Consider the following 21768-nt stretch of genomic DNA (forward strand, 5'->3'; position numbering starts at 1 on the left):
CACCTCAATTAAGTTGACATGATAGGGCTGTGTTTTGACATGATCACCATAATTGATGGCGATAAGAAAAGTTGGTGCAGGAAAGGTGGATGATGTATATAAGGGCGACCAATTTTTGGCAATAGTGCGGAGTACACTTCGATCAACACGAGTGGAATACAAGTGAACATAAGATGAAAGGTGAGTATGGCCAGGATCAGGACAAGGATATGAGTAACGGAACCGATTTTTATCCAACCACCAGTTACTCTGCTAGCTGTGGTGGCACTCACTGCAGTGACCCTCGCCATTGTGGATGCCGTCGATCCTGAGTGCCTTTACCGGAAGATACGCAACCTATCGCCTCATTGGCCGAACCCATCCAGCTGCTCCAGCTTCTACCGCTGCTCCTCGAAAAACGTAGTTCGTCGGGTCAACTGCCCGGCGGGTAAGGAATACAATCCCAAGACCGGAAAGTGCGCCAATGCCGGACGTGGTCTCTGCAACCTGAGCCTGGTGGCTCCTCTGGCCGAGGTAGGCGAACTATTCATATTCCTAACTATTCCTAATTCCTCCTAATCCTTCAGACCACCAATGTGTGTGCCGATGAGGTGACTGGTGCCTATTTGGCCAACACGGAAAACTGTGCCGGCTTCTACATCTGCGACGAGCAGAAGGCATACGCCCAAAAGTGTCCCCTAGGCAGTTTCTTCAACAACACGGCCAGCGCCTGTGAGCCTGATACTGCCAAGACCTGCTGGAGCAACTTCTGCATTGACAAGGAAGACGGACAGGCTGTAGCCGACGCCACTGACTGCACAGTCTTCTACCTGTGCTATGGAGGAGCTGCCACCCTGCAAAAGTGCCCAGAAGGCAGCCGTATCGATGTGACCGGCTGGATCTGTGTACCCGGCACCTGTGAGGACACTTCGACTGAACCCTGCGAAGACTCTACCACTACCACCCCGGAACCCTGCGAAGAGGAGACCACCACCGAAATTCCCGAAGGTTGTGATTGTGAGAAAGCCAAGAACGGAGAATTGGATGCAGATCCAGACAACTGCCGTCGATTCTTAGTCTGCCTCAACGGCGTCCTGGAGGAGGGTGGAGACTGTGGAACTGGCAACCGATTCGATGCCGAACTGAGAGTGTGTGTTCCCGACACGGACAACCAATGCTGTGTGTCGGCTGCCTGCACCAATGGCGACGTGAAGGTGGATCCCCAAGACTGCACCAAGTTCGACAAGTGCGTAGATGGCGAGTGGGTTTCCAATTGCTGCTCTTCCGGGGAATACTTTAATGGCGTCCAGTGCGAGACAGATACCGACAATGTGTGCATAGACGGAAGCACTACAATCGCATCAACCACGTCAACCACAGAAATCCCGGCTTCTACGGACGAGTCAACCACCTCTGCGGCGATTCCCACCTCTACCACCACTACGGAACTGACAACCTTTGCTTTCATCGCCGAGTGCAGTGCCCGTGATCTTCCTGCCATTGGCAAGAACTGCTGGAGCTACTCGGTCTGCATGAATGGTCAGTGGCAGCAGGAGACCTGCTCTAAGGACTTCTACTTCGATGCCGCTACAGGCATTTGTCGTCAGGACACCGCCAACGTTTGCCCCGAGAATAGATCGAAAGGATCGAAATCCGCATCCCGTCAGAAGCGTAGCTTGACCTGCCCGGGTGGCATCGAACAGGGCGCCATCATTTGCCATCCCACCGACTGTGATAAGTATCAGATTTGCGAGAACGGCGAGCTCGTGGAGGGCAGCTGCGGCGTCGGAAATGTACTTAAGGGAGGTGTCTGTGTCCCAGATACGGCCGGAACATGCTGGCCCTGCGCCAACAAACCGAACGGCTACCAGATGGCAAATCCGGCCGATTGCACGAGCTACATCACTTGCTGGAATGGCCTGGCTACTGATACGTCCTGCGGCTCTGGACAATGGTACAGCATCAAGGGAGCGTGCGAAGTAGACGTTACTGGCCAGTGCATCAATCCGTGCACCTGCAGCACCGGCGATGTGGCTCATCCGATCTGCACCAAGTACTACCAATGCACCGACGGAGTGCCTACTGTTCTGCAGTGCCCCGCTGGTGAGGCCTTCGACTCCGAGACTTCCGAGTGCTCATCCACGGTGGCTTGTTCTGCTAAGCTGTGTGCTACCGCTGCTGATGATACCACATATCCCGTGGAAGACGACACCAGCAAGTTCTATCTCTGCAAGAACAAGGAGGCCACCATTGTGGCCTGCCCCTCCGAGTCCGCCTATGAAGCTCTACTTGGAATTTGTAAAAGCCAACCCAGCGTAAGTTACCATGCATATTTGTTCAGGATGTGCTGTTCGTAACCTTGTCCTTATAGGCAAACTGTGATCAGACCATCTGCAAGGATGCTGCTGAGGACTATACCTACCCCTCGCTGAGCACCGACACCTCCACCTTCTGCATTTGTCAAGACGGTGAAGGCTACCTCGAATCCTGCGGCTCTGGATTGTTCTTCAACTCAACAACTGGTGCTTGCGACTTCGTATGTAACTTTGGAGATAAGGATTTTCAGCTAGTAATTGGGATTGGTTATTTCTAGACCGGAAACTGCGATCCCCGAGTTTGTGATTCAGCGTCTGAGTACAGCGTCTCTCAGGACTACGAAGACCCAGACAACTTCTGTTTGTGCCGTGCCGGTGAGCCAGTTTCCGTTCCCTGTCCCATTGGATACACTTTCGATGCCGAGGATCTGCTGTGTACCGCAATTAAGATTCCCGATGTAGGTTATGAAACTATATACTTGTACATAAGGAGAAAACTAATTCTCCATATGTTTTTAGCCCCGTTGCTGCTCTAAGGGTTGCCTGGACAAGCCCGACTTCACTAACATTGCGGCTGTAAATACCGACGAAGGCTTCTGCGTCTGCGTGGACGAAGTGCCGACGTTCCAAAGCTGCGAACCCAACACCGCGTTCAATGCCTCCATTGGTGCCTGCATTAGCTCGGTAAGTTTTTAAAAAGTTATGTCCTTTCAGGAGCTTAGAATTCATTTATTTCCTATATATAGACCAGCGTATCCTGTACTCCAAATGCCTGTGATGCCAGCCAATGCGATGACGGCTTGAACTACAATACTTTCGGCGTTGAGAATGACACCTCCGCTTTCTGCTACTGCCAGAGCTCTTGTCCTGTCTTGGCAAAGTGTGCCGAAGGCTCTGAATTTAATCCAGACTTGGGAATGTGTCAAGTAGTTGTCGTTACCCCAAAGGAATGCGATGCGGATCAGTGCGATACTCTGAACAACTTCGCTACCTACCCGGCCGTCTGCGGAGTCGCAGGCTTCTGCGTCTGTGAGGACGGTCTGCCCAGCTATGTGCTCTGCGATGAGGGTACGGAGTTCAATGCCAAGCTCGGACTGTGCAAGGCTCCTCAGGTATGGATCTAAAGCAGTTTTTCATTCAATTTTTAGCGAATTTTTCCACCATTCCAAATCTGACTCAAAAACTGAATACCGTTTATGAATAAGAGCTCCAACACCCTTCAATCTGCATCAAAAAATCTGAAATACATACCAAAAAAAAATTTAACAAATTTTTGGTCAAAATTATGATGTAACCCCTTTGAAAAAATTGCGAAAATTGCGTCCAATTTTTTATTGCCAGATTTTGATGGGGAATGATGCTAATGGATGTTCTGAAATCGGGAAGGTATAACACTTCTGGATCTTCCAAGTATTGCCCGAGCTATGCTCATCTTGCCATCATATCGGTTTTTTGGTATTTTGGTCTTTTCTCAAAATTTTCCACATCTGACACCTTTAAAAGAACATGGATCTGAAAACAAAGTATTCGATTAAAACTAACCCCCAATTTTTTCTCAGGATTCCAGTGTTACAGCCGAGTGTAGTGCCGCCAAATGCGCAACTCAACCCGACTTGGTACCCTTCCCAACGAATACCGGCGGGGACAACAATCCCAACTTTTGCATCTGTGAAAACGGCGACGTATTCCTTGAAACCTGCGACGCGGACATGGTGTACAGCGCTAGCGCAGAACGCTGTGTTGTCCTTGCAGTAAGTTTCATAAATAAAAGAATAAGTCTCCCATAATTAATGGTCTTTGATATTCCAGGCCTCTGAATGCGTTTGTGAGCCGGGTAAATGCTCTGAAGATTATTGGATCTACCCCGCTTTGAACACCAGCACAGGTTTCTGCACGTGCCTGGATGAAACTCCAGTTTTCAAGAGCTGTGATGAGGGTCAGACCTTCAACTCAGCCGTAGGGGCATGTATGGAAGCTTCGGCCCTTATCAGTGCCACCAGTGCCTGCGACTCCGTTCGATGCCGTGACAGGACTCTAGGGGCGCAAGCTTTTGCAGCCTTGAACACAACAGGTGGTTACTGCACCTGTCAGGATGTCGACACTGCCATTTTCTTCCACTGCGATTCCGGAAAGCTCTTCGACATCAGCAAGGGAATTTGCACCCTCTCCGCCATGATCCAGTGCAACTTGCAGGAGTGCCAGAAGCGTTCCCGCTTTGAAGCCTTTGCCTCGGCCAGCACCCGCACCGGATTCTGCTCATGCGACGATGAAGACCGCATCAGCGTCACCTTCCATCCGTGCTCCGTGGGTCAGTTGTTCGCTCCGGAACTGGGCCTGTGCACCAACTACCACGGCGTCCAAAAGCGCTCCGTTGAGGCTGAGGAAAACGTAAGGTCCCTCTCCATGTTCAAGAGATTCTTCCATAAGCTCTTCTAAGCTCTGGGCTCTGGATTAGGCCACAAATAATCCACTATATTATCCTATGACACTACGTGTTATTTACGAGTTACCATTAATGTGAATGTGTTCCGCTTGTTCCACTTCTATACGTATATGACTAACCCATAATATACTCTATACACTATATATGCTCTAAAATAAATTCAAATTAGATGAATGAAAACCTTTCGGCCTTTTATTTTCGTGCCTATAGAATGGAACATGTGGATTTGTCTGCTCTCTGAAAAAGATAATTCTCGATGTTTCCAATACCAGAAGTGGTTAGAAATGGGTGTTATTCCTATTATTATGAAGGGGCTTCTTCAAAGAATGATAGAAATTATTACATAAATAAATTAATAATTAATCCTATCCCTTGTTCCTTTCTAGGTCTGCGATCTGGACGAGAAGCGCCCTGTGGAAACCAATTGCTCCCAGTACGAAGTATGTATTGACGGCCAATGGCGTCGACGCACTTGCTCCGACCAGCGATACTATAACACGGAACAGCAACGCTGTCTGGAACCCCGAGATGACTTCGTGTGCTCCTTTGCTCGAGTGTCCAATCTTCCTCTATGCAGTAATGTCAGTGAATCGCAGACTGTGCCTGCCAAGAGTGGCATCTGCCAGCAGTACTTCCGCTGCTTTGGTGGCAAGTGGCGGCTGCGCAACTGCGCCAAGCAATACTACTACTCTCCCCAGGCGGGAACATGCCTGCCGATGCCAAAGGATCAGAAACTGGAACCAAATCAGACCATTTGCAGTTGGATGATGACGAGGACATCTGTTAACCTTACGGAGGACTGCCAACAGCTGGCAGTGCGCCCCTCAAAGGCTGGAGGTTGTCAGAGTTACCTAATGTGCCTGGACAACGCCTGGTGGCTGCATCAGTGTCCACTGGGCATGTACTTCAGCAGGGAGCACAACTACTGTCTGCCCAACGACAAGGGTCAGTGCTTGATTAAGGACGATAAAGCTATCTGTTCGGCAGGAGATAGTCGCGCTCTGGTGGGCAGCTGCCATAGCTATGAGCTGTGCCAGGAGGGACAATGGATCAAGCAGCGATGCCAGGAGCGGGAGCAGTTTGAGCCCCTACTAGGCTGCATTCCCAGTGATGGAAGTTGCCAGGCAAACGGAATGCGACGCATCTGCCGGGAAGGCGAGCTCCGATCCAAGACAGAGGAAGACAACTGTTCCCCGGGATTCCTCTTTTGCGAAGATGAGGAGTGGCATCTGGGCAGCTGTCTGAGGGGTCACAGCTATGCGGCAAAGCAAAACAGTTGTATGGTGCAGTCTCAGTGTCAGGTTAAGAGACTTCTTTCGGCGGAGAACAAGTGCCTGGGTCAGTTAGATGGCTTGAGTGTCCCCGATCCCACGGACTGCACTCAATTCTATTTGTGTCTCCAGCAAGAAGCGGCTCTCCTCCAGAGCTGCCCCTCTGGAAGTTTTTATGATTCGGAATCGGGGTACTGCCGCCCAAACGATGGAAGTTGTCAGCTAGCCATCTGCTCTAACGTGGAGGACGGCAAGCTGGTGGCTCATCCTGAGGATTGTCGAGCCTACTACAGTTGCTCTAAAAGGAATGGAACTTCCTTGATTCGCTGCGATGAGGGCCAGTACTTCCACAGCTTCCTCTCCATGTGCCGCGTGGACCACGGGCAGTGCGTGAAGGAGACCAATCAGAATGACACTGATCAGACTACCAAGATGTGTTCTGGACTGCATGGAGTTAGGGTTCCACATGAACTATACTGCAACTTGTACTATGCCTGCGTTAAAGGACTAGCCATTCCGGTGGAGTGTCCTGCTCAGCATCAGTTCAATCCTGTGCTCTCGCTTTGCGAACCGGAATCACAGGCCATCGAGACCTGTCGGAACGGCCAACTGGAGTCCAATAGCAGCCATGCCTATAGCTGCGGGAATCTTGCGGATGGCACATTTCTGGCCAACCGTACAGACTGCACCAGATACTTCATTTGCGCCGGAGGAGTGGCCATGGCCCAGCGATGTGATGCCGGAAGGTACTTTGACTCGGAGCAACTGCTCTGCTTGGTGGACGATGGGTCTTGCCCCTTGGTCGAATCAGTCGGTGACGACGACGAACCCAACAACCAACATATTCCACCAGATCCGTTGGTCTGCGAGGGCAAGCATGGTCATATAATGCCAGATCCCGCCAATTGTAATAACTTCTACATATGTGTTTCCGGAACCCTCCGCCACGAGCTTTGCTATACGGGTTACTTTTTCAACTCCACACTCCAACAATGTCAAGCCTATGAGGTGAATTCTGGCGCGGATTCGACTTCCGAGCAACCAATTGAGTCACAAAGCGGCGATCTAGGCAGTCAGGAAAGAGCTGGATCGTCATTGGGCATTTGTAAGGATAAACCAACTAGTTTTGACACCATCTGCGGCATCATTGGCAGCAGCTTTGTGGCGGAGCAGGGCGACTGCCGTCGCTACACCAGCTGCGAGGATGATTTGGCCATTTCCCAGAGGTGTCGCAATGGTGAGAGCTTTGACAGTCTCCTGGGCATCTGTCGACAAAGTGACGGAACCTGTCTGATGGAGAACGGGGAACGAGTGGGTGTGTGCACCGGAAAGCACGGCCAATTGACGCGGGATGCGGACAACTGCCGAGGATACTTTGTGTGCGTCCATGGGCAGAAGATTGAGGGTCAGTGCGCCCAGGGAGAGTTCTTCAACCGACTGACCAGCTCCTGTGAACCGGATACTCTGCAGCAGTGCAAAACCGAGGGAGACGACACGGTCGCCGGCGACAACATCGGTTAGTTGTGATCTCTTGTGTGGCTGAGTACCGTAATAATCTACTAAATAAAAAATAATGGTGGTGGTAAGAAAATAAAAAGTTTTTAACCTGGTTTATATATTAAAATCTTAAAAGAATAAAGCCATAACTAGATCGGTCATATAAAGCTTATAGAATTTTCTTTCCAGCACTCCCAATCCACCACAGCGTCCTTGATAGCACCTGGTTTGGGAAGGAAAATTCCTTCCCTTAAGCGTCAATAGCTCCGATTAAAACTCCTTTGTGGGGGGCTCTATTGATGGCATAATTTAGAGCTAAATGACGCCACTTCAAATATAAATAAGTGGCATTTGCATACTCCCTAGTGGAGGGGGAAGGGTTTCTAGTATTGTCAATCAAAAACAAAAAGGTCCGTGAAACGGTCAACTGGGCACGCACAAGCCCCCGAAAAGACAAAAGGCTTAGCCGTCGTTAATGACGTACATTCAATCAAAATACATTCCCTGCCAAACAATAATAGTACTTACTTCATACGAGTACCCGATATTGTCGCATTCAAGTCTATTTTTATGGTCACGAATGCGAGACATTGGTAATCATCATGGGTGCGATGTTTAGAGTGCCCCTGGGAAGGGATATTATTCAAGACATATATTCAATTGGCCCCCAGGACAAGTCCGCAGGACAAAACTCTATGACGAGTACGAAACACCCCCAACAACTGACGTCACATACATGTAGTATGTATTACCCATGGAGCGGGGAGGGATTTTAAATTAGAAAGCAGAAACACATATGGTATTGAGTCAATATCTCTCTGTAGGCTACTCGTGTGAAAAGTTTATTAAACTTGAAAAGCCTCTCGCAATTACCCGATGGAGCTACGTCCCCCGAAACCCATTAGTCACAAGAGAGAGCCACCGGGGCGAGTACAACTGTGATTAGCTATCTGTTGGCCCTAGTGTCACTGTCCTGGCCAGGAGTTAAAGGACCTATGGTCGGTCATTCGGTCGGGAACCCTCGTCGAGAGTGGTACGCCATTTCCGATTTGGCGGATAGTGTCCGGGTCATATACAGAGTGGTTTTGTCAGCGAAGGATGAACGTGCGAGCGTGTGCTTGGATAATGTGAACCTTGATTGAAAGATAATAACTACAAGAGCACAAAATCAATAAATTGGGGGTCAGTTTAAAATTGTCCTGCTAAGTGACACCCCTTACCCCATTAGATTGAAGATCTGTTGGTCTAGGATAAGTGATATGTGGCCTAATTGAACTCCAAAGTGCATTCAGATAGACGCGTAAATCAATAATCGATTGGTCATATAAATAGTTGTACCTGTAGTGCTAGGACCTGGGAACAACCGACAGGAGCAAATCAATAAACCTTCGATTGTTGTGATTACTTCAATGGCATGGGACTTTTCACAACTGCCAACAAACGCTGACATTTCCAGGACGTCCGTCGCACGCTTATTAGTGTGATCCAGGTACGAATGGATTTGTTTGTTTGTGGCCCAGAGCATGTCATTCCTTTAGTGCTCCGAAGCTACCTATACCCATCTACAAGTCCATGTGTGTGCTGGCAAATGCATAGTATCCGAATACAAAATCTAGAGCAATTATTTAGGACCATTGTCATTCGTGGTCGGTCGCCCGCTTGGGAAAGTGTCCAGCACTCGTAGCAACAAGTTTGTTTGCCCAACCTTTCCCAAGGTGCACTGACTGGTTAATGTGAAAGCATTATTCCCAATGGGATACCCCAACTTCTCAGGAGAGTTGGCCGTGTGGGTCAATGTCGAACGTGTGCGTGAATGTCCGCCTCTTGATTGGAACCCTCTTGCAAATGAAGATACAAATAGTCGTAAGGGCCCAAATTAACGCCCAACTGGAGGGCACTAGTATAAACATGCATGAATTGTTAATGTCCAACGGATTCGGCGGCTATGCAGCTCGACAACTTTTGAGGACCACCCCCGACTGAACTCAAACTCCCCGACAAGTAGTCCGAATTGGGCGGGGGGAACTTTAAATAGTTTATTATGGGGACTCAACCAGATGGTTTCGGAACTTGGGTTTTCAAACTAGGCCAAATTTTTAAATGACCTGTCAATTGTGCTCCACAGAATTCCATGACGCCACAGCTCCGATTGAGCAAAGAAGGCGCCACACTTGCTTAACCCAGTCCGGGCCACGATGAACAATCACGACGGACTATCCGGCGAGAAGTCACACATCTTTCAGATACGCATCGACAGTGTCGAGGATGAGAGCACCGCCCCCATAACAGAGGCCAGTTCTCGCGAGGATCTCATTGGCAGCGACGCCCGAGAGGGCGACAAGTCCAGTGAACAGTCGGTCTTTCAGTTTCCCAGTGAGTAATCAGGAATGAAATGATTATAACTCTTAAGAGATTCAAATTTTTCCTCATCCTCTGTCCTGTAGGATTCCTTTCGGTGCCAACGTTGCGAAACTCACGACAATCTCCAGAGCCCTCCGTCCGCCGTGAGGTGATGTCCAGTCCGGCCAAAAGTGAGCGTATGATTCGACGGAATCAGACCAAGCTGCGACCAAGAAGACTAAGCCAGGATAGCGGAATTGTGGCTGGAAGATTAATTAGTTACGGAGTATGTCCCTATCCACGTTTTTTATTTTAAACTTTTTTTTAAGAAATAATTTTTATGGAAACAGGAAAGTGCTCTTATTGACAACGATCTGCATTCACGAATGGTGGAAACAACGGATAATATTTACGGCTGTCAGGAGCCGGAGGATACTACCCCGGTGCCGAACCAAAACCCCTCTACTCCCATCCTGCCCAAATCCAAGCTGAGTGCCAATCGGGCCCGTGCTGGCTCCGCTGCGTATACGGAAAAGTGGCTCAACTCCTCGGTGATGCGCACGGGCAATGGAAATTCCCTGTATTCCAAACCCAACTCCATTGCCACGCCACTGCCCACGCACTTGGAATCGGAGTCGGCTGAGCCTAGCCCAACTCAGGCGTTTGGACCCAAGATCGTGGGCAGCCACGATGAGGATATTCCGGGCACAGCCATGAGACGATCTTTAGGCTTGAACCTGAGCGCCACCCTGGCTAGTTCCGCCGACAAAGTCAATCAGTCGTATGAGGCTATGGAGTCATCGCATTCCAATGTTTTACCAGACCAGTTCGGTTACAGGCAGCTCCTGCCCACGGAGAGAAAGGCATCGGATACGGCGAGCAGCGTGAGTGGAAGCTACTATGGCAGCCGGAAGGCCAGCAAAAGCAACAGCCTGGGCGGGGAGTCCGGAGATGAGAGACGCGTCAGCAAGCAAGATAGGGAGGGCTTGGACCCGGAATCGCTTATGTTCCGCGACGGCCGGCGAAAGGTGGACATGGTCTTGGCCTGGGAGGAGGAGGACCTGGGCGTTATGACGGAAGCGGAAGCCAAGCGTCGTGAAAACCGACGCGGCTTTATGGAGAACCTAATTAAAGAGGGCCTTGAAGTGGAGCTGGAGGACAAGTCCCAATCTTTCAACGAGAAGACCTTCTTCTTGAAGATTCACTTGCCGTGGCGGCTGGAGACTCGATTGGCTGAGGTGATGAACCTCAAACTACCAATCAAGCGCTTCATCACCATATCCGTAAAGCCTTCTTGGGTAAGTCTCTCCTTTCTAAGGGCCACCTGAAGTATATATCATAATCTGCATTATTTTTAGGACGAGGAAAACGTGGTGATGAGGAACGTGCAGTATTGGAAGGATGTGTGGCAGCGTTTGACAAAAAGGATTCAGTTGGACGAGCAACTTCTGGAGGGAGAAACCACATTCAAAGCCGCAACAGCTAATGGAAACCCCGAAGAGCAGTAAGTAAATGCATATTTTTATTAGGGATATATACATTATTTAATACCCTCTATAGATTTATTGTAAAAGATCGCGCCACGGCTTTTACAAGCGCTCAGAGATCACTGATGGTGATGCAGGTTCTCATCCGGACGCCCTACGACGAGAGTGACCGCAACGGAATTCGTCGGCTTCTAAATGACGGAACCTACCTGGGTTGCTTTCCGTTGCACGAGGGACGGTACGACAGACCGCATTCCAGTGGCATCTCCCTAGACCGCCGAGTTCTCTACCAGACATGGGCTCATCCATCCCAGTGGTACAAAAAACAGCCGCTGTGCCTGGTTCGGAAATATTTTGGGGATAAGATTGCGCTATACTTCTGCTGGCTGGGTTTCTACACGGAGATGCTTGTCTATCCGTCAGTGGTTGGCTTTTTGTGCTTCATCTATGGCCTGGCCACTTTGGAGTCCGAGGACAATACTCCCAGCAAGGAGATCTGTAATGAGTACGGAACTGGAAACATTACCCTGTGTCCGCTGTGCGACAAAGCATGTAGCTACCAAAGACTTTCAGAATCCTGTCTCTTTTCAAGACTCACCTATCTGTTTGACAATCCTTCGACAGTGTTCTTTGCCATATTCATGTCCTTTTGGGGTAATTACAAAACAATATTGGATAATATAATATATCCTTTAATAAACAATGTTCCTCACAATACAGCCACCACTTTTCTGGAGCTTTGGAAACGAAAACAATCGGTGATTGTCTGGGAGTGGGACCTGCACAACGTGGATATGGACGAGGAGAACCGTCCAGAGTTTGAAACAAATGCCACCACATTCCGCATGAATCCTGTAACGAGAGAAAAAGAGCCCTATATGTCCTCCTGGAATCGAGCTATACGATTTGTTATAACAGGCAGTGCGGTTTTGTTTATGGTAAGATTGACTTTTAATCCTTTTTAATGAAAAGTTTTTGAAATATAATCCTATGTTAGATCTCTGTGGTACTTTCCGCCGTGCTAGGCACTATATTGTATCGAATATCCTTGGTGTCTGTCATCTATGGTGGTGGAGGTTTCTTTGTGAAGGAACATGCCAAACTTTTCACCAGTGTCACTGCTGCCCTCATCAATTTGGTGGTCATCATGATACTTACTCGAGTAGGTCTCCATTTTTTCCGAGGTCTCGAGTCCAAAAACTAAGTTATAACTTCTTATCCTTTTAGATCTACCACCGCATGGCCATTAAACTGACTAACCTGGAAAATCCTCGCACCCACACGGAATACGAAGACTCCTACACCTTTAAGATATTCTTCTTTGAATTTATGAACTTTTATTCGTCGCTCATCTATATAGCGTTCTTCAAGGGAAGATTCTTCGACTATCCTGGCGATGATCAAGCCCGTAGAAGCGAATTCTTTCGGCTAAAGAATGACATCTGCGATCCAGCGGGATGTTTGTCGGAACTTTGCATCCAGTTGGCTATTATTATGGTGGGGAAACAGTGCTGGAATAACTTTATGGAGTATCTGTTTCCCAAGTTTTGGAATTGGTGGCGACAACGGAAACACAAACAAGTACTTATAGATTAAATTCTAAAAACAATTATATTCATAACATTTTAACCATGATTTCAGGCCACAAAGGATGAATCGCATTTGCACATGGCCTGGGAACAGGACTATCATATGCAGGATCCTGGGCGACTGGCCTTGTTCGACGAGTACTTGGAGATGAGTGAGTATCTTTGTAGAATTGGAATGATATGGTATACAATGTCCATTTTCTACAGTTCTCCAATATGGCTTTGTTACCTTGTTTGTGGCTGCATTTCCTTTGGCGCCACTCTTCGCTCTCCTCAATAATGTGGCCGAGATCCGGTTGGATGCCTACAAGATGGTTACCCAGGCTAGACGTCCACTAGCCGAGAGGGTGGAGGATATTGGTGCTTGGTACGGCATCCTGCGGATCATCACCTACACAGCCGTCGTCTCAAATGCCTTTGTGATTGCCTACACCAGTGACTTTATACCCCGCATGGTGTACAAGTTTGTCTACTCGGAGACCCACACCCTGGCGGGCTACATCGAGCACTCGCTGTCCATATTCAATACATCGGATTACAAAGAGGAATGGGGGGCTACGGTAAGCGAAAAGGATCCAGACACCTGCCAGTATCGGGGCTATAGGTATGTTTCAATAGCACCCCTCTATATTATGGATAACTTATCCTATCGTTACATCGTTACAGAAATGGCCCCAAAGACTATGAACCCTACGGATTAAGTCCTCATTATTGGCATGTTTTTGCAGCTCGCTTGGCGTTTGTTGTGGTTTTCGAGGTAGATCCCCTACAGCTTTTAATGAACCCACCTCATGCCATATCCTTTTCAGCATGTGGTGTTTGTAATCACTGGCATCATGCAGTTTATTATTCCGGATGTGCCAGCGGAGGTGAAAACGCAAATGCAGCGCGAGCAGCTTTTGGCCAAAGAGGCCAAGTACCACCACGGAATTAAACGAGCCCAAGGCGATAACCAGGACATAATGAGCCTTTTCCGGGATGCCAGCAATCGAACATCGATCGCCGGAAGCCAGGGAAATGCCCGTGGCAGTTGGGCCCGTCGTTTCAGTCGATTGAGCGACGGACTGGACGCACATGTGGAGGTGGCCGCCAGACCACGGCGTTCGGTGGAGTCAACCGTGTGGGAGGTTTCCTGACACGAGGAGGAAGCTGAGAGCGAGCCCCAGGCCCAAAACAAGAGATGAGACGAACCCAGCATCCAGCCTACTTGTACCCAAGCTCATTAATTTAATTATTTCATGTGTAATTGTGGTTTTTGAACTCATAGTCTCTGTAAATAAATCCTTTTTAATGTTGTCTAGAAACTTAAATTCTTGTACTGAGTACTCATCCGCCCCGTTGCCAAGGGAACTTCACGTTGTTTACTTGAAAGAAATTTACAGCTCCACAAATTTTTGACAAACTAATCAAATTTATTATTTTTAAACGAAATTTATTTAACGATGAACAAGAAACTTTCTCCAGAGGATGCGTTCTATGAAAATTTGACGCTGGGTCTAATCAAGACGCTCTGTGAGTATGGTATCCTGAATCCTGAAGAGGTATTCAAGAACATCTATCTTTTAGCCAACGTGCCCAGGGTCTGTAATGTGACTCTGGAAAGGCGACAACCGTTGAATGCTTGCCAGGTGGTCAACTGGGAGCAGAGGCACTGTGTCTACCTGCCGGAGGATATGAAGAAGTTCTATTTGTCCTCGGACGGATTTGTGCTCAACTGGAGCTATCAATATGCCCGTAAGTAGGATGTCCTTCAGTGTTACTTCTTAGTTTTGTAACTCCTTCCAATGTTCTTGAAGCCAATGACATCCGTCGGGTGGGTCACATCCACTTCCCCCACCTGTTACAGGTGACTCTGCTTCGGGAGAATATAGAAACCACCCACTCGAGCAGCAGCGCAGCGGCTCTGGCTAGTAGCAACTCAGATGTCCTGGGGCCATCCAGCAGCACTCAGTCCGTATCGTCTGCGGCGTCTACCGGTAAGGATAAATGGGGCAATGCCACGCCCATTATAACCCCCAAGTCAAAAATATTCGAGATAAACAATGTCAACGAGGTGGCCAAGGTACGTGACTAATAGTTAGAAGGTGAATCATCATGTCTAATGTCTATATTTAGGTGTGCATGCTGTATGAATCCACCAGTTCCAACAATCCCAAGTTTTATCTGCTGGAGCTCAGCACCTTAAGCTGGCAATTTTTGGCTGATACTTTTAGCGAGTACCTCCGAATGGCCATCGCCCATTTGGGGCTGCCCTACTGGGAACTGTGCTTCTCCAGCTGCGGCCTACCCTCCTGGACAGAACAGCTTTTTCTGTTGTTAGCCCCGCATCTTCTCGAGGAGCACGAACCAAGACGTGGCCGTGTCTTGAATCCGGCCTGCGAACATCCCTACAACATAATTGATCCGAATATTTTTCGGGGAAAGCCGAAAAGCGTTGCGAAAGCTGCCCCAAACACCAAACAGAGTCACAAATGAGTTTCAGTAAAAAAATAAAAACATTTTATTCATGTGAGGATAGCACACGAGGCGCCAACGAAAAGATAAATGCCACTAAACAATGAAATGAAGGAAAAATACACAAAAATCAACAGAGCGATGTAAAAATTAACAAATGTAGTTCTGCATCGAAACCTTATTCATCTAGAAATACTAAAATTGTTCAAGCAGGTCCACTAATTAGTCATCGCTCTGTTGATACATTAAGTAGTTTGATTTGGATGAAGCTTTATTAGTAGAAGTCTGCACTCTTGTCCTCAAGATCAGCCAGCAGCTTGTCCCTGATTTGCGGTCGGGGATCTTCCGTAATCTCAGTAGGTACAGCGCCAGCCTGCCCCAACATGAACTCCAGCTCTTGCAGCGTCAATTTCTCACCGCGCAATTCCAGAGGTCCGATGTACTGCTTGCGCATCTGGCCCTCGTGGTAAATGAAGATTGTAGGCAGGTTCTTTTCAGGGAAGTTAGGGATGCATGTGGTGGCGACGGAGCGCAGGAACTTGGTCTGCGGGAACCGGACGGCCAGCTGCTGCATATGGTGGTGGATAAGAGCACAAAGAGGCACTCCGTTCGCGTACAAATGTATGACCACCCAGATGCCTTCGCCGGCCTTGGTCACCTCGTTGACGTACTCCTGCCCAGAGATCTCCCTGACTGATCCGAATCTGGCTTTCTCGGCAGTGGCTCGCATTTCGGCAATGCGCCGCTGGCGGTATTGTTCCAGAACAGCTTCGTCCTCGGAATCTTCCAGCTCGTCCAGTTCATCCAGGGACATGTCATCAATCTTCTTATCCCTCTGACCTTCGTTTTGAGGCAAATCTGTTCGTCTTTGGATGGCATCATCCATTAAAGCTTGGATCTGGTCCTCTGTGATCGCAGCCTCTTTGGCTTTGGGTCCGATGATTCCCTTGGCGCGGAGAACATCGTTCCACTCGGTGTCTTCATTGGGATCCTACAAAAAATGCATGCCACGTGAGTTTTCATTCAAAGTTTTCATTACCAAATATGGAGTTTATTTTTGGTGCACCAAAAACACACCCACTCAGACACAAAGAAATTGGTTTCCTTCTAATAATGGAGAACCAACTTTTGTGATGTAAATGAATCCTTACCTGCATTGTCGATGATTAATTCAAGGGGAAGATAAATAACTTAAAAGTTTCTAAGAGTTAAGCGTATGCACCGTGTAAACTAAAAATAAAATATATTTCTAAACCAAATGACTCATGACGATAAATATATCGATAAGTGCCGTTTAGAGATGGGAGCCTGAACGATAGGTAAAACCTGTTGATATCTTACATGTAAGAATGTAAATGTAAAATGTAAATTTTAAAACTTTCCAAATTTAAAAAATAAAATTAATAATTAAAATTTAAATAAAATTATTAATGTAAAATTTAAAAATATTAAAGTAAAAGATTAAAAAGATTCAATTAATTTATTTATGAGCTCACGGCAAGCATTTCGAATGATAGTTGCTTTGTAAATTATTTTCCTATTTATGGAAAATATTAAAAACAATTATAGTTTACAATTAGGTACTGCATTAACATCCATTTTTTAATAAAATATTTAAAATTAATTTATCTAGTTTTTGATAAACTTGTAATACCATTTATGATGGGCGACTTTGGACCATTACAAGGCGCAACTTTCTAGTTGGTATTTATCAAAATATCCTCTAATATTTGATCCTTTGATATAAAATATATTCCGGATTTACAATCCTTTTATGGAATAAAAAAGTTCGTTTCCGTTTAAAATTACTTTGCCTATAAAAGCAAATAATGCTTCGATACCTAGCCATAAGCAATATTTCTAAGAGCATATTAATGATAACAGAGATTCTCTAGCAATGTTGGATTCCTTTTAAGACACGGATTCCTGATCAGCTACTTTGTAGTACTTGTTAAAGTTAATGACGGATATCAGGTCACCGATTTCCTCCTGATAACCAGAGGCTGCCGCCTTATTCCCCAAGTAGATTAGATATAGCATAAACTTCTCAAACTCGGCTTCTTCCTGCATAAGGCGCTTGAATCGGGGATGAATGAATACATTATCATTATCACTATCCCTTACGAATGACTGAGAATGAATAACCCTAAAAAAAATTAATATTTTAGAATTGTTATAAATAATTATAGAGAAGAAAGTGAACTTACTTGCAGAAGCGCAGAATAATAATAAGCATCTTGTCTATGGTTTCCCTGACCTTGGCACTACGACGATTCAAGTGAGCCATAAAGGCCACCCTCTTCAGATACATGGCATGCTTCTGGTACAGACCCTCGATGGAATTCACAGTACACAGCTGTTCCTTAAACTTTTCCCAGGATCCCTGCAGGGCATTAGCTACCAAATGCGTCTGCAAGGATGTCATAAAATGTGCCAACTTGTGTCGTGACATCTGCAGCTGTCGGAACTGGGAAGCCGTCCTAAGTTCGGCCCCAAGGAGTTTCCCCATTTGCTGCAGATGATCAAAAGTCCCCTCGAGGACAAAGGTAACGTGACGTAGCTTCAGCAAATATCCAAAGACTTCACCATACTTGGCAATGGTTTCAGGGCTGATCACTAGATTCAATGGCCAGTCTACCTTGCAGTCCAGCTTCAGCATGGAAGTAGCTTCCACTGAATACAGATTCAGAGAATCGGGTATCGTGGAACAGTTTAAAATAAGATTCTGGGCCACCGTAATTTCATCCGAGCAGGATGCCAAGGCGTGACTCAGAATAGAATCGAGTATGCCCTTTTGACACAGACTGCGGGGATCAACGCCAGCGTTTATCCTTCCAAGGATATCACTAGTTAGCAATGTTCCGAACTGGCCATCCAGCAGAAAAAAGTAGTTCCTCAGTTTACGGAAATGATCGTAGATACGGAGCTCCTGGAAAATCCGCAACACCTCATTGCGAAGAAGAGCATAGTGGGCGTTGACAGGAGCCATTACGGAGAGCTGTAAGCATCGGCGGATCATGAAAGGATTGCAATTCTTTGGTAACTTTGAAAATGTAGGTCCTTTGTCTGCTTTTCCTGTTTGTGTTTTTGTGTTGCATGTTAAGATGTCATTGGTGGGTAGCAGAAAAGTAGGTTTAAAGCTTGCCGCGAGCTGACCCAAGAAATCAGGTACTTTTTTCTTTGTTATTGGAGATCTATGGTCGCCGATTTCTTGGTTATTGTTGTTTGCTTCGTCTTTGTTGGATGAATCAGAAGTGTCTTTGGCGGGTGTTAGGCTTCCAATGTCTGCATCGGAAGTTGTGGACATGGGGGTGAGCATTGCTAACGACACATCCACATGCAACTTGTTGTTTTCCAGAGGGAGGCTCATGCTGTTGTTGCTCTTTTTGGTCCAAGCTTCGCCTAGGATAATATTATATTCACTATCCATCACCCGCCGCCGATTCCGAGCTCTTTCCGTTTCCGACGCCAAACTAATCTGCATTCGCTTGATGTGCTCATCCTCGGTGGAGTTGAAGGATTCGAAAGGATCATGATGGTTCATCCGTAAACGGTTGATTTGCAGTTCACTTAGAGGTTCCGATACATTTGCATTGAGATCGGAGGGCAGTGGGGCATCTGATTCTGTTCTCTGACTCTTTGATTGCTGATTGAGTTTGACCCATGTTTGGCACTCCTGGAACTGCTCCGAAGATTGCATATGCTGGCGATTGCGACTCAGCTCCGATTGGAGGATGGGCTCCTCATTGGAGTTCACCACATCCGACACTGTGCGGTTGTATGGAACTCCCCTGGCTGACAAAAATTCAGATTCTGTGTCATCCGTCGCCTCCATTTCCTTCTCCAAGCCTTCCTCGTTATGTTCAACAGAAGAATTATGTTGGGAATCTGGTCCTTCCTGGCAGGATACGAAACTTCGATCACTGTTTATGCTGGCAACTGGACTGACCATCCCGTGGGACTCTTTATCTGTTTCTAATTCCATCTGGAGAACACCCACTTCCTTTTCAAGCTCAGGTTTTAGTTGTTCCCATTTTCGGTCTTCCATCCGCTCGCATTCGGCTTGAAACGCCATCTCCCGGACGACTTCCTCACGGCGCTGCTCTAAACGAAGTTTCTCCTGAAGCGCCTTCTGCTTATTGAACTCCTCATAGCGCAGCTTCTTCTGGGCATTCGATTCAAGCAGGAGAATCTGCTGCTGTTCCTCCCAGGCGGCCAAATGAGCTTGCGTACGTTCCACCATAAGGTTTTTATAACTTCGTTTGGCGGCCATGCGCTCCTCAAAGATACTCTGCATGCTGCACCACCCAAAGCGTTGATATATAGCGGAGTATTTCTCCGCCAGGTTGCGTCGCGTCTCCTTAAGCTGCTGTTCTTCCAGGCAGACTACTAACTCCGGCAGCTCCACATCGAACACGGGGTGCTAGATGACACATTACTAAGTAATTATAATTTTTTTTCATAAGGCTATTAAGCCATACCTGAGGATTGTAAGCCTTAAGCACTTGATTATACTTTCCACACTGCAGAATGTCGTCTTCGCAGCCACTCAAAAAATTCGGAACGGATTCTTTAATAACCATATAGCCCCGATCGAAAAACTCCTTGCTGCCCTCATCAAACACCATGTGCGAATTATTCAGGCTTCTGGTGATGAAGATCTCGTTCATGGTCTCATCCAGCTCTCCCTGAAAAAGCCACCGCTTCAGATGGACAAAGTAGGTCTGGCAAAGGCATCGCAGCAGGTAAATGAGGAGTTGCAGGAAGTTGCTGTTGCTGCAATTATCAATGGCCGACCATATGCAGCTCAATAGAAACGGGCCAGTAACGTCACCATCCAAATTGACTTTACAAATAAAAGGTTTACAATACATTTTAAAAAGAAACTCAATTTACTTACGCCTTGGTTCATGATAGAACATTTTCTCCAAGTGCTGGAGCAGCAGCATAGTGGGAAGACTATAATCCAGTAGATGGATTATGCTGTTGGCACGAATGGAAAGTAGAAAATGCCGGCTGTTTGAAATAAATTCCACTATAGCTTCGCGTAGGGCCTGAAATTAAAAAAATATTAAATTACTTGAAAAATCTTTTAAATCAAGAACCTACCCGAGTGACGGGCCTTTCCAATCGAGTCACCACATGTCTGCTGCGTTTGACGCGTGCACTTAAGCGTCGGAGGGCTCGTCCTGACCGCAGGAAGGGATCCGCGAATTCCGCCACCACTTCTGGCAACACAGTTCGCAGGGCGATGTTGGGTTTAACCAGTAGCTTATGTGAATCTTTTGGAGAAATGATAATTGTTTCAGACTGAAGACCAGCTGCAGCCCTTTTCAAGTGCTCAATCAGGACAGATTCCTCAACATAGTTGAGGACAAGATCTTTATTGGCATACAGCTTTAATTCGTTGGTCAGCATTTGATCGGACAGGAAGATCTTTTGTGTCTTTGGATCACAGATAAATTCTGGTTCTTTCTCCACAGATGGTTGCTTTTTTTTAAGAATTGGCATTCGAAAAGGTAAAATTTGACTAGGACCTTTAGAGTTTCGTATGCGAGCCATGGATTCAGCAATGCCCGAGAACGCCGATGTTTTTGGAGGCTGGAACTTTACTCCAAGTGGTTCCGGTGGCTTGGATATTGAATTCATCCGAATGTAATTGGTGTAGGGTTTTAGTTGAATCGGTTTCAGAGCCCGCTTCATTTGGTCCACGGAATTAAGCACGGTCGAAAATCGGTTTTCCATATACTCCTGTGCGGTTTCATAGGATTCAACCAGTCGTAGGGGTCCTGGTCGGAGCACCCTTATTTTATTTTTAGCACTGTCGTTCTCTGCATCCTCGGTTTCCACAGATTCCTCCAAAGTCCGGTCGCCCATTAGAACTTGCAGATCCTTTAAACTCTTTCGAAGCTTGCAATCATCCTCCAGCTCTCGGCAGACATCATTAAACAACTCCAGCTTACTTTCAGTGGACAGGCTCCCCTTCAAGAACAAGGCCTCGTATATCCTGGTGCGCTTTTTTGCGACATCGGCAGCTGTTGGCATTTTTGGAGCTAATTCCTTTTTCAACAGCAGTGTCGCCAGGTGGGTGACCAAGTCAGGTACACTTCGGCTGCACTCAACCTCGGCATCCATTTGGATTTGATTTAAATGCACAAGATTAAGGATATTTACTTGAATCGGAAACCAAACATAACAACTGATGAACACATACATAGAGACCACTAGGGTTGCCATGCATCGCGAATAAAATTGATGGTATTTTTCTACCATACAAAAAATACCACAAATTTAAAAATTTGGCGGGCTTTTGCCAGCAGCATTTTTTAAACTTTAAAGTTATGCCTTTATTTTTAAACAGCTTTTTTTTTTTTAAAAAATAAGAACAAGAAT

The 21768-nt window shown here is 46.9% G+C and overlaps 5 protein-coding genes across 6 annotated transcripts; 3 read left to right on the forward strand and 2 right to left on the reverse strand.

The window, feature by feature from the left end:
• Positions 1-105: 105 nt before the first annotated feature.
• Positions 106-7530, forward strand: LOC108122378 (chitin-binding domain protein cbd-1). The gene is made up of 10 exons (XM_017236947.3): positions 106-180; positions 245-513; positions 567-2294; positions 2351-2515; positions 2573-2752; positions 2814-2978; positions 3041-3406; positions 3854-4045; positions 4104-4682; positions 5124-7530. The coding sequence occupies exons 1-10, from the start codon at positions 174-176 to the stop codon at positions 7527-7529; spliced, it is 6057 nt and encodes a 2018-aa protein (XP_017092436.2). The 5' UTR covers positions 106-173; the 3' UTR covers position 7530.
• A 1403-nt stretch (positions 7531-8933) lies between these two features.
• On the forward strand, positions 8934-14169 carry LOC108122359 (anoctamin-4). The gene is made up of 13 exons (XM_017236923.3): positions 8934-8994; positions 9631-9878; positions 9950-10131; positions 10196-11143; positions 11204-11349; positions 11406-11986; positions 12053-12270; positions 12330-12494; positions 12560-12913; positions 12974-13073; positions 13129-13525; positions 13588-13678; positions 13731-14169. The coding sequence occupies exons 2-13, from the start codon at positions 9701-9703 to the stop codon at positions 14055-14057; spliced, it is 3687 nt and encodes a 1228-aa protein (XP_017092412.2). The 5' UTR covers positions 8934-8994; positions 9631-9700; the 3' UTR covers positions 14058-14169.
• A 103-nt stretch (positions 14170-14272) lies between these two features.
• On the forward strand, positions 14273-15975 carry LOC108122357 (tubulin polyglutamylase complex subunit 2). The gene is made up of 4 exons (XM_017236921.3): positions 14273-14433; positions 14488-14655; positions 14718-14983; positions 15037-15975. Exons 1-4 carry the CDS (start codon positions 14364-14366, stop codon positions 15394-15396), a joined length of 864 nt encoding a protein of 287 aa, XP_017092410.2. The 5' UTR covers positions 14273-14363; the 3' UTR covers positions 15397-15975.
• Positions 15398-17052, reverse strand: viaf (viral IAP-associated factor). Of its 2 annotated transcripts, none has more exons than XM_070279643.1 (2): positions 17030-17052; positions 15398-16366 (listed from the first exon to the last, which is right to left on the reverse strand). In XM_070279643.1, the coding sequence occupies exons 1-2, from the start codon at positions 17030-17032 to the stop codon at positions 15650-15652; spliced, it is 720 nt and encodes a 239-aa protein (XP_070135744.1). In that variant the 5' UTR covers positions 17033-17052; the 3' UTR covers positions 15398-15649. The 2 variants fall into 2 exon arrangements, with proteins under 2 accessions (XP_070135744.1, XP_017092411.1); XM_017236922.3 differs by lacking the exon at positions 17030-17052 and adding an exon at positions 16527-16683.
• A 66-nt stretch (positions 17053-17118) lies between these two features.
• Grip163 (gamma-tubulin complex component 6) lies at positions 17119-21619 on the reverse strand. Its single transcript, XM_017236958.3, has 5 exons — positions 20485-21619; positions 20276-20429; positions 19857-20221; positions 17583-19798; positions 17119-17521 (listed from the first exon to the last, which is right to left on the reverse strand). Exons 1-5 carry the CDS (start codon positions 21610-21612, stop codon positions 17287-17289), a joined length of 4098 nt encoding a protein of 1365 aa, XP_017092447.3. The 5' UTR covers positions 21613-21619; the 3' UTR covers positions 17119-17286.
• Positions 21620-21768: the final 149 nt, after the last annotated feature.

This window comes from Drosophila bipectinata, chromosome 3L (genome assembly GCF_030179905.1).
Source record: "Drosophila bipectinata strain 14024-0381.07 chromosome 3L, DbipHiC1v2, whole genome shotgun sequence".
NCBI classification, from domain to species: domain Eukaryota; kingdom Metazoa; phylum Arthropoda; class Insecta; order Diptera; family Drosophilidae; genus Drosophila; species Drosophila bipectinata.

What these genes read in the sequence shown, in the direction of transcription:
- LOC108122357 (XM_017236921.3), top strand. Translation starts at nt 14,364, where the DNA reads ATGAACAAGAAACTTTCTCCAGAGGATGCGTTCTATGAAAATTTGACG. An exon ending in GGGTCTAATCAAGACGCTCT is followed by an intron (nt 14,434 to 14,487) that starts GTGAGTATGGTA and finishes TCTATCTTTTAG; the next exon opens with CCAACGTGCCCAGGGTCTGT. An exon ending in CTGGAGCTATCAATATGCCC is followed by an intron (nt 14,656 to 14,717) that starts GTAAGTAGGATG and finishes ATGTTCTTGAAG; the next exon opens with CCAATGACATCCGTCGGGTG.
- LOC108122359 (XM_017236923.3), top strand. Translation starts at nt 9,701, where the DNA reads ATGAACAATCACGACGGACTATCCGGCGAGAAGTCACACATCTTTCAG. An exon ending in CGACGAGTACTTGGAGATGA is followed by an intron (nt 13,074 to 13,128) that starts GTGAGTATCTTT and finishes CATTTTCTACAG; the next exon opens with TTCTCCAATATGGCTTTGTT. An exon ending in CGTTTGTTGTGGTTTTCGAG is followed by an intron (nt 13,679 to 13,730) that starts GTAGATCCCCTA and finishes TATCCTTTTCAG; the next exon opens with CATGTGGTGTTTGTAATCAC.
- Grip163 (XM_017236958.3), bottom strand. Translation starts at nt 21,612, where the DNA reads ATGGCAACCCTAGTGGTCTCTATGTATGTGTTCATCAGTTGTTATGTT. An exon ending in GTTCTATCATGAACCAAGGC is followed by an intron (nt 20,222 to 20,275) that starts GTAAGTAAATTG and finishes TTATTTGTAAAG; the next exon opens with TCAATTTGGATGGTGACGTT. An exon ending in ATTATTCTGCGCTTCTGCAA is followed by an intron (nt 17,522 to 17,582) that starts GTAAGTTCACTT and finishes AATTTTTTTTAG; the next exon opens with GGTTATTCATTCTCAGTCAT.
- LOC108122378 (XM_017236947.3), top strand. An exon ending in GACTGTGCAAGGCTCCTCAG is followed by an intron (nt 3,407 to 3,853) that starts GTATGGATCTAA and finishes ATTTTTTCTCAG; the next exon opens with GATTCCAGTGTTACAGCCGA. An exon ending in AACGCTGTGTTGTCCTTGCA is followed by an intron (nt 4,046 to 4,103) that starts GTAAGTTTCATA and finishes TTGATATTCCAG; the next exon opens with GCCTCTGAATGCGTTTGTGA.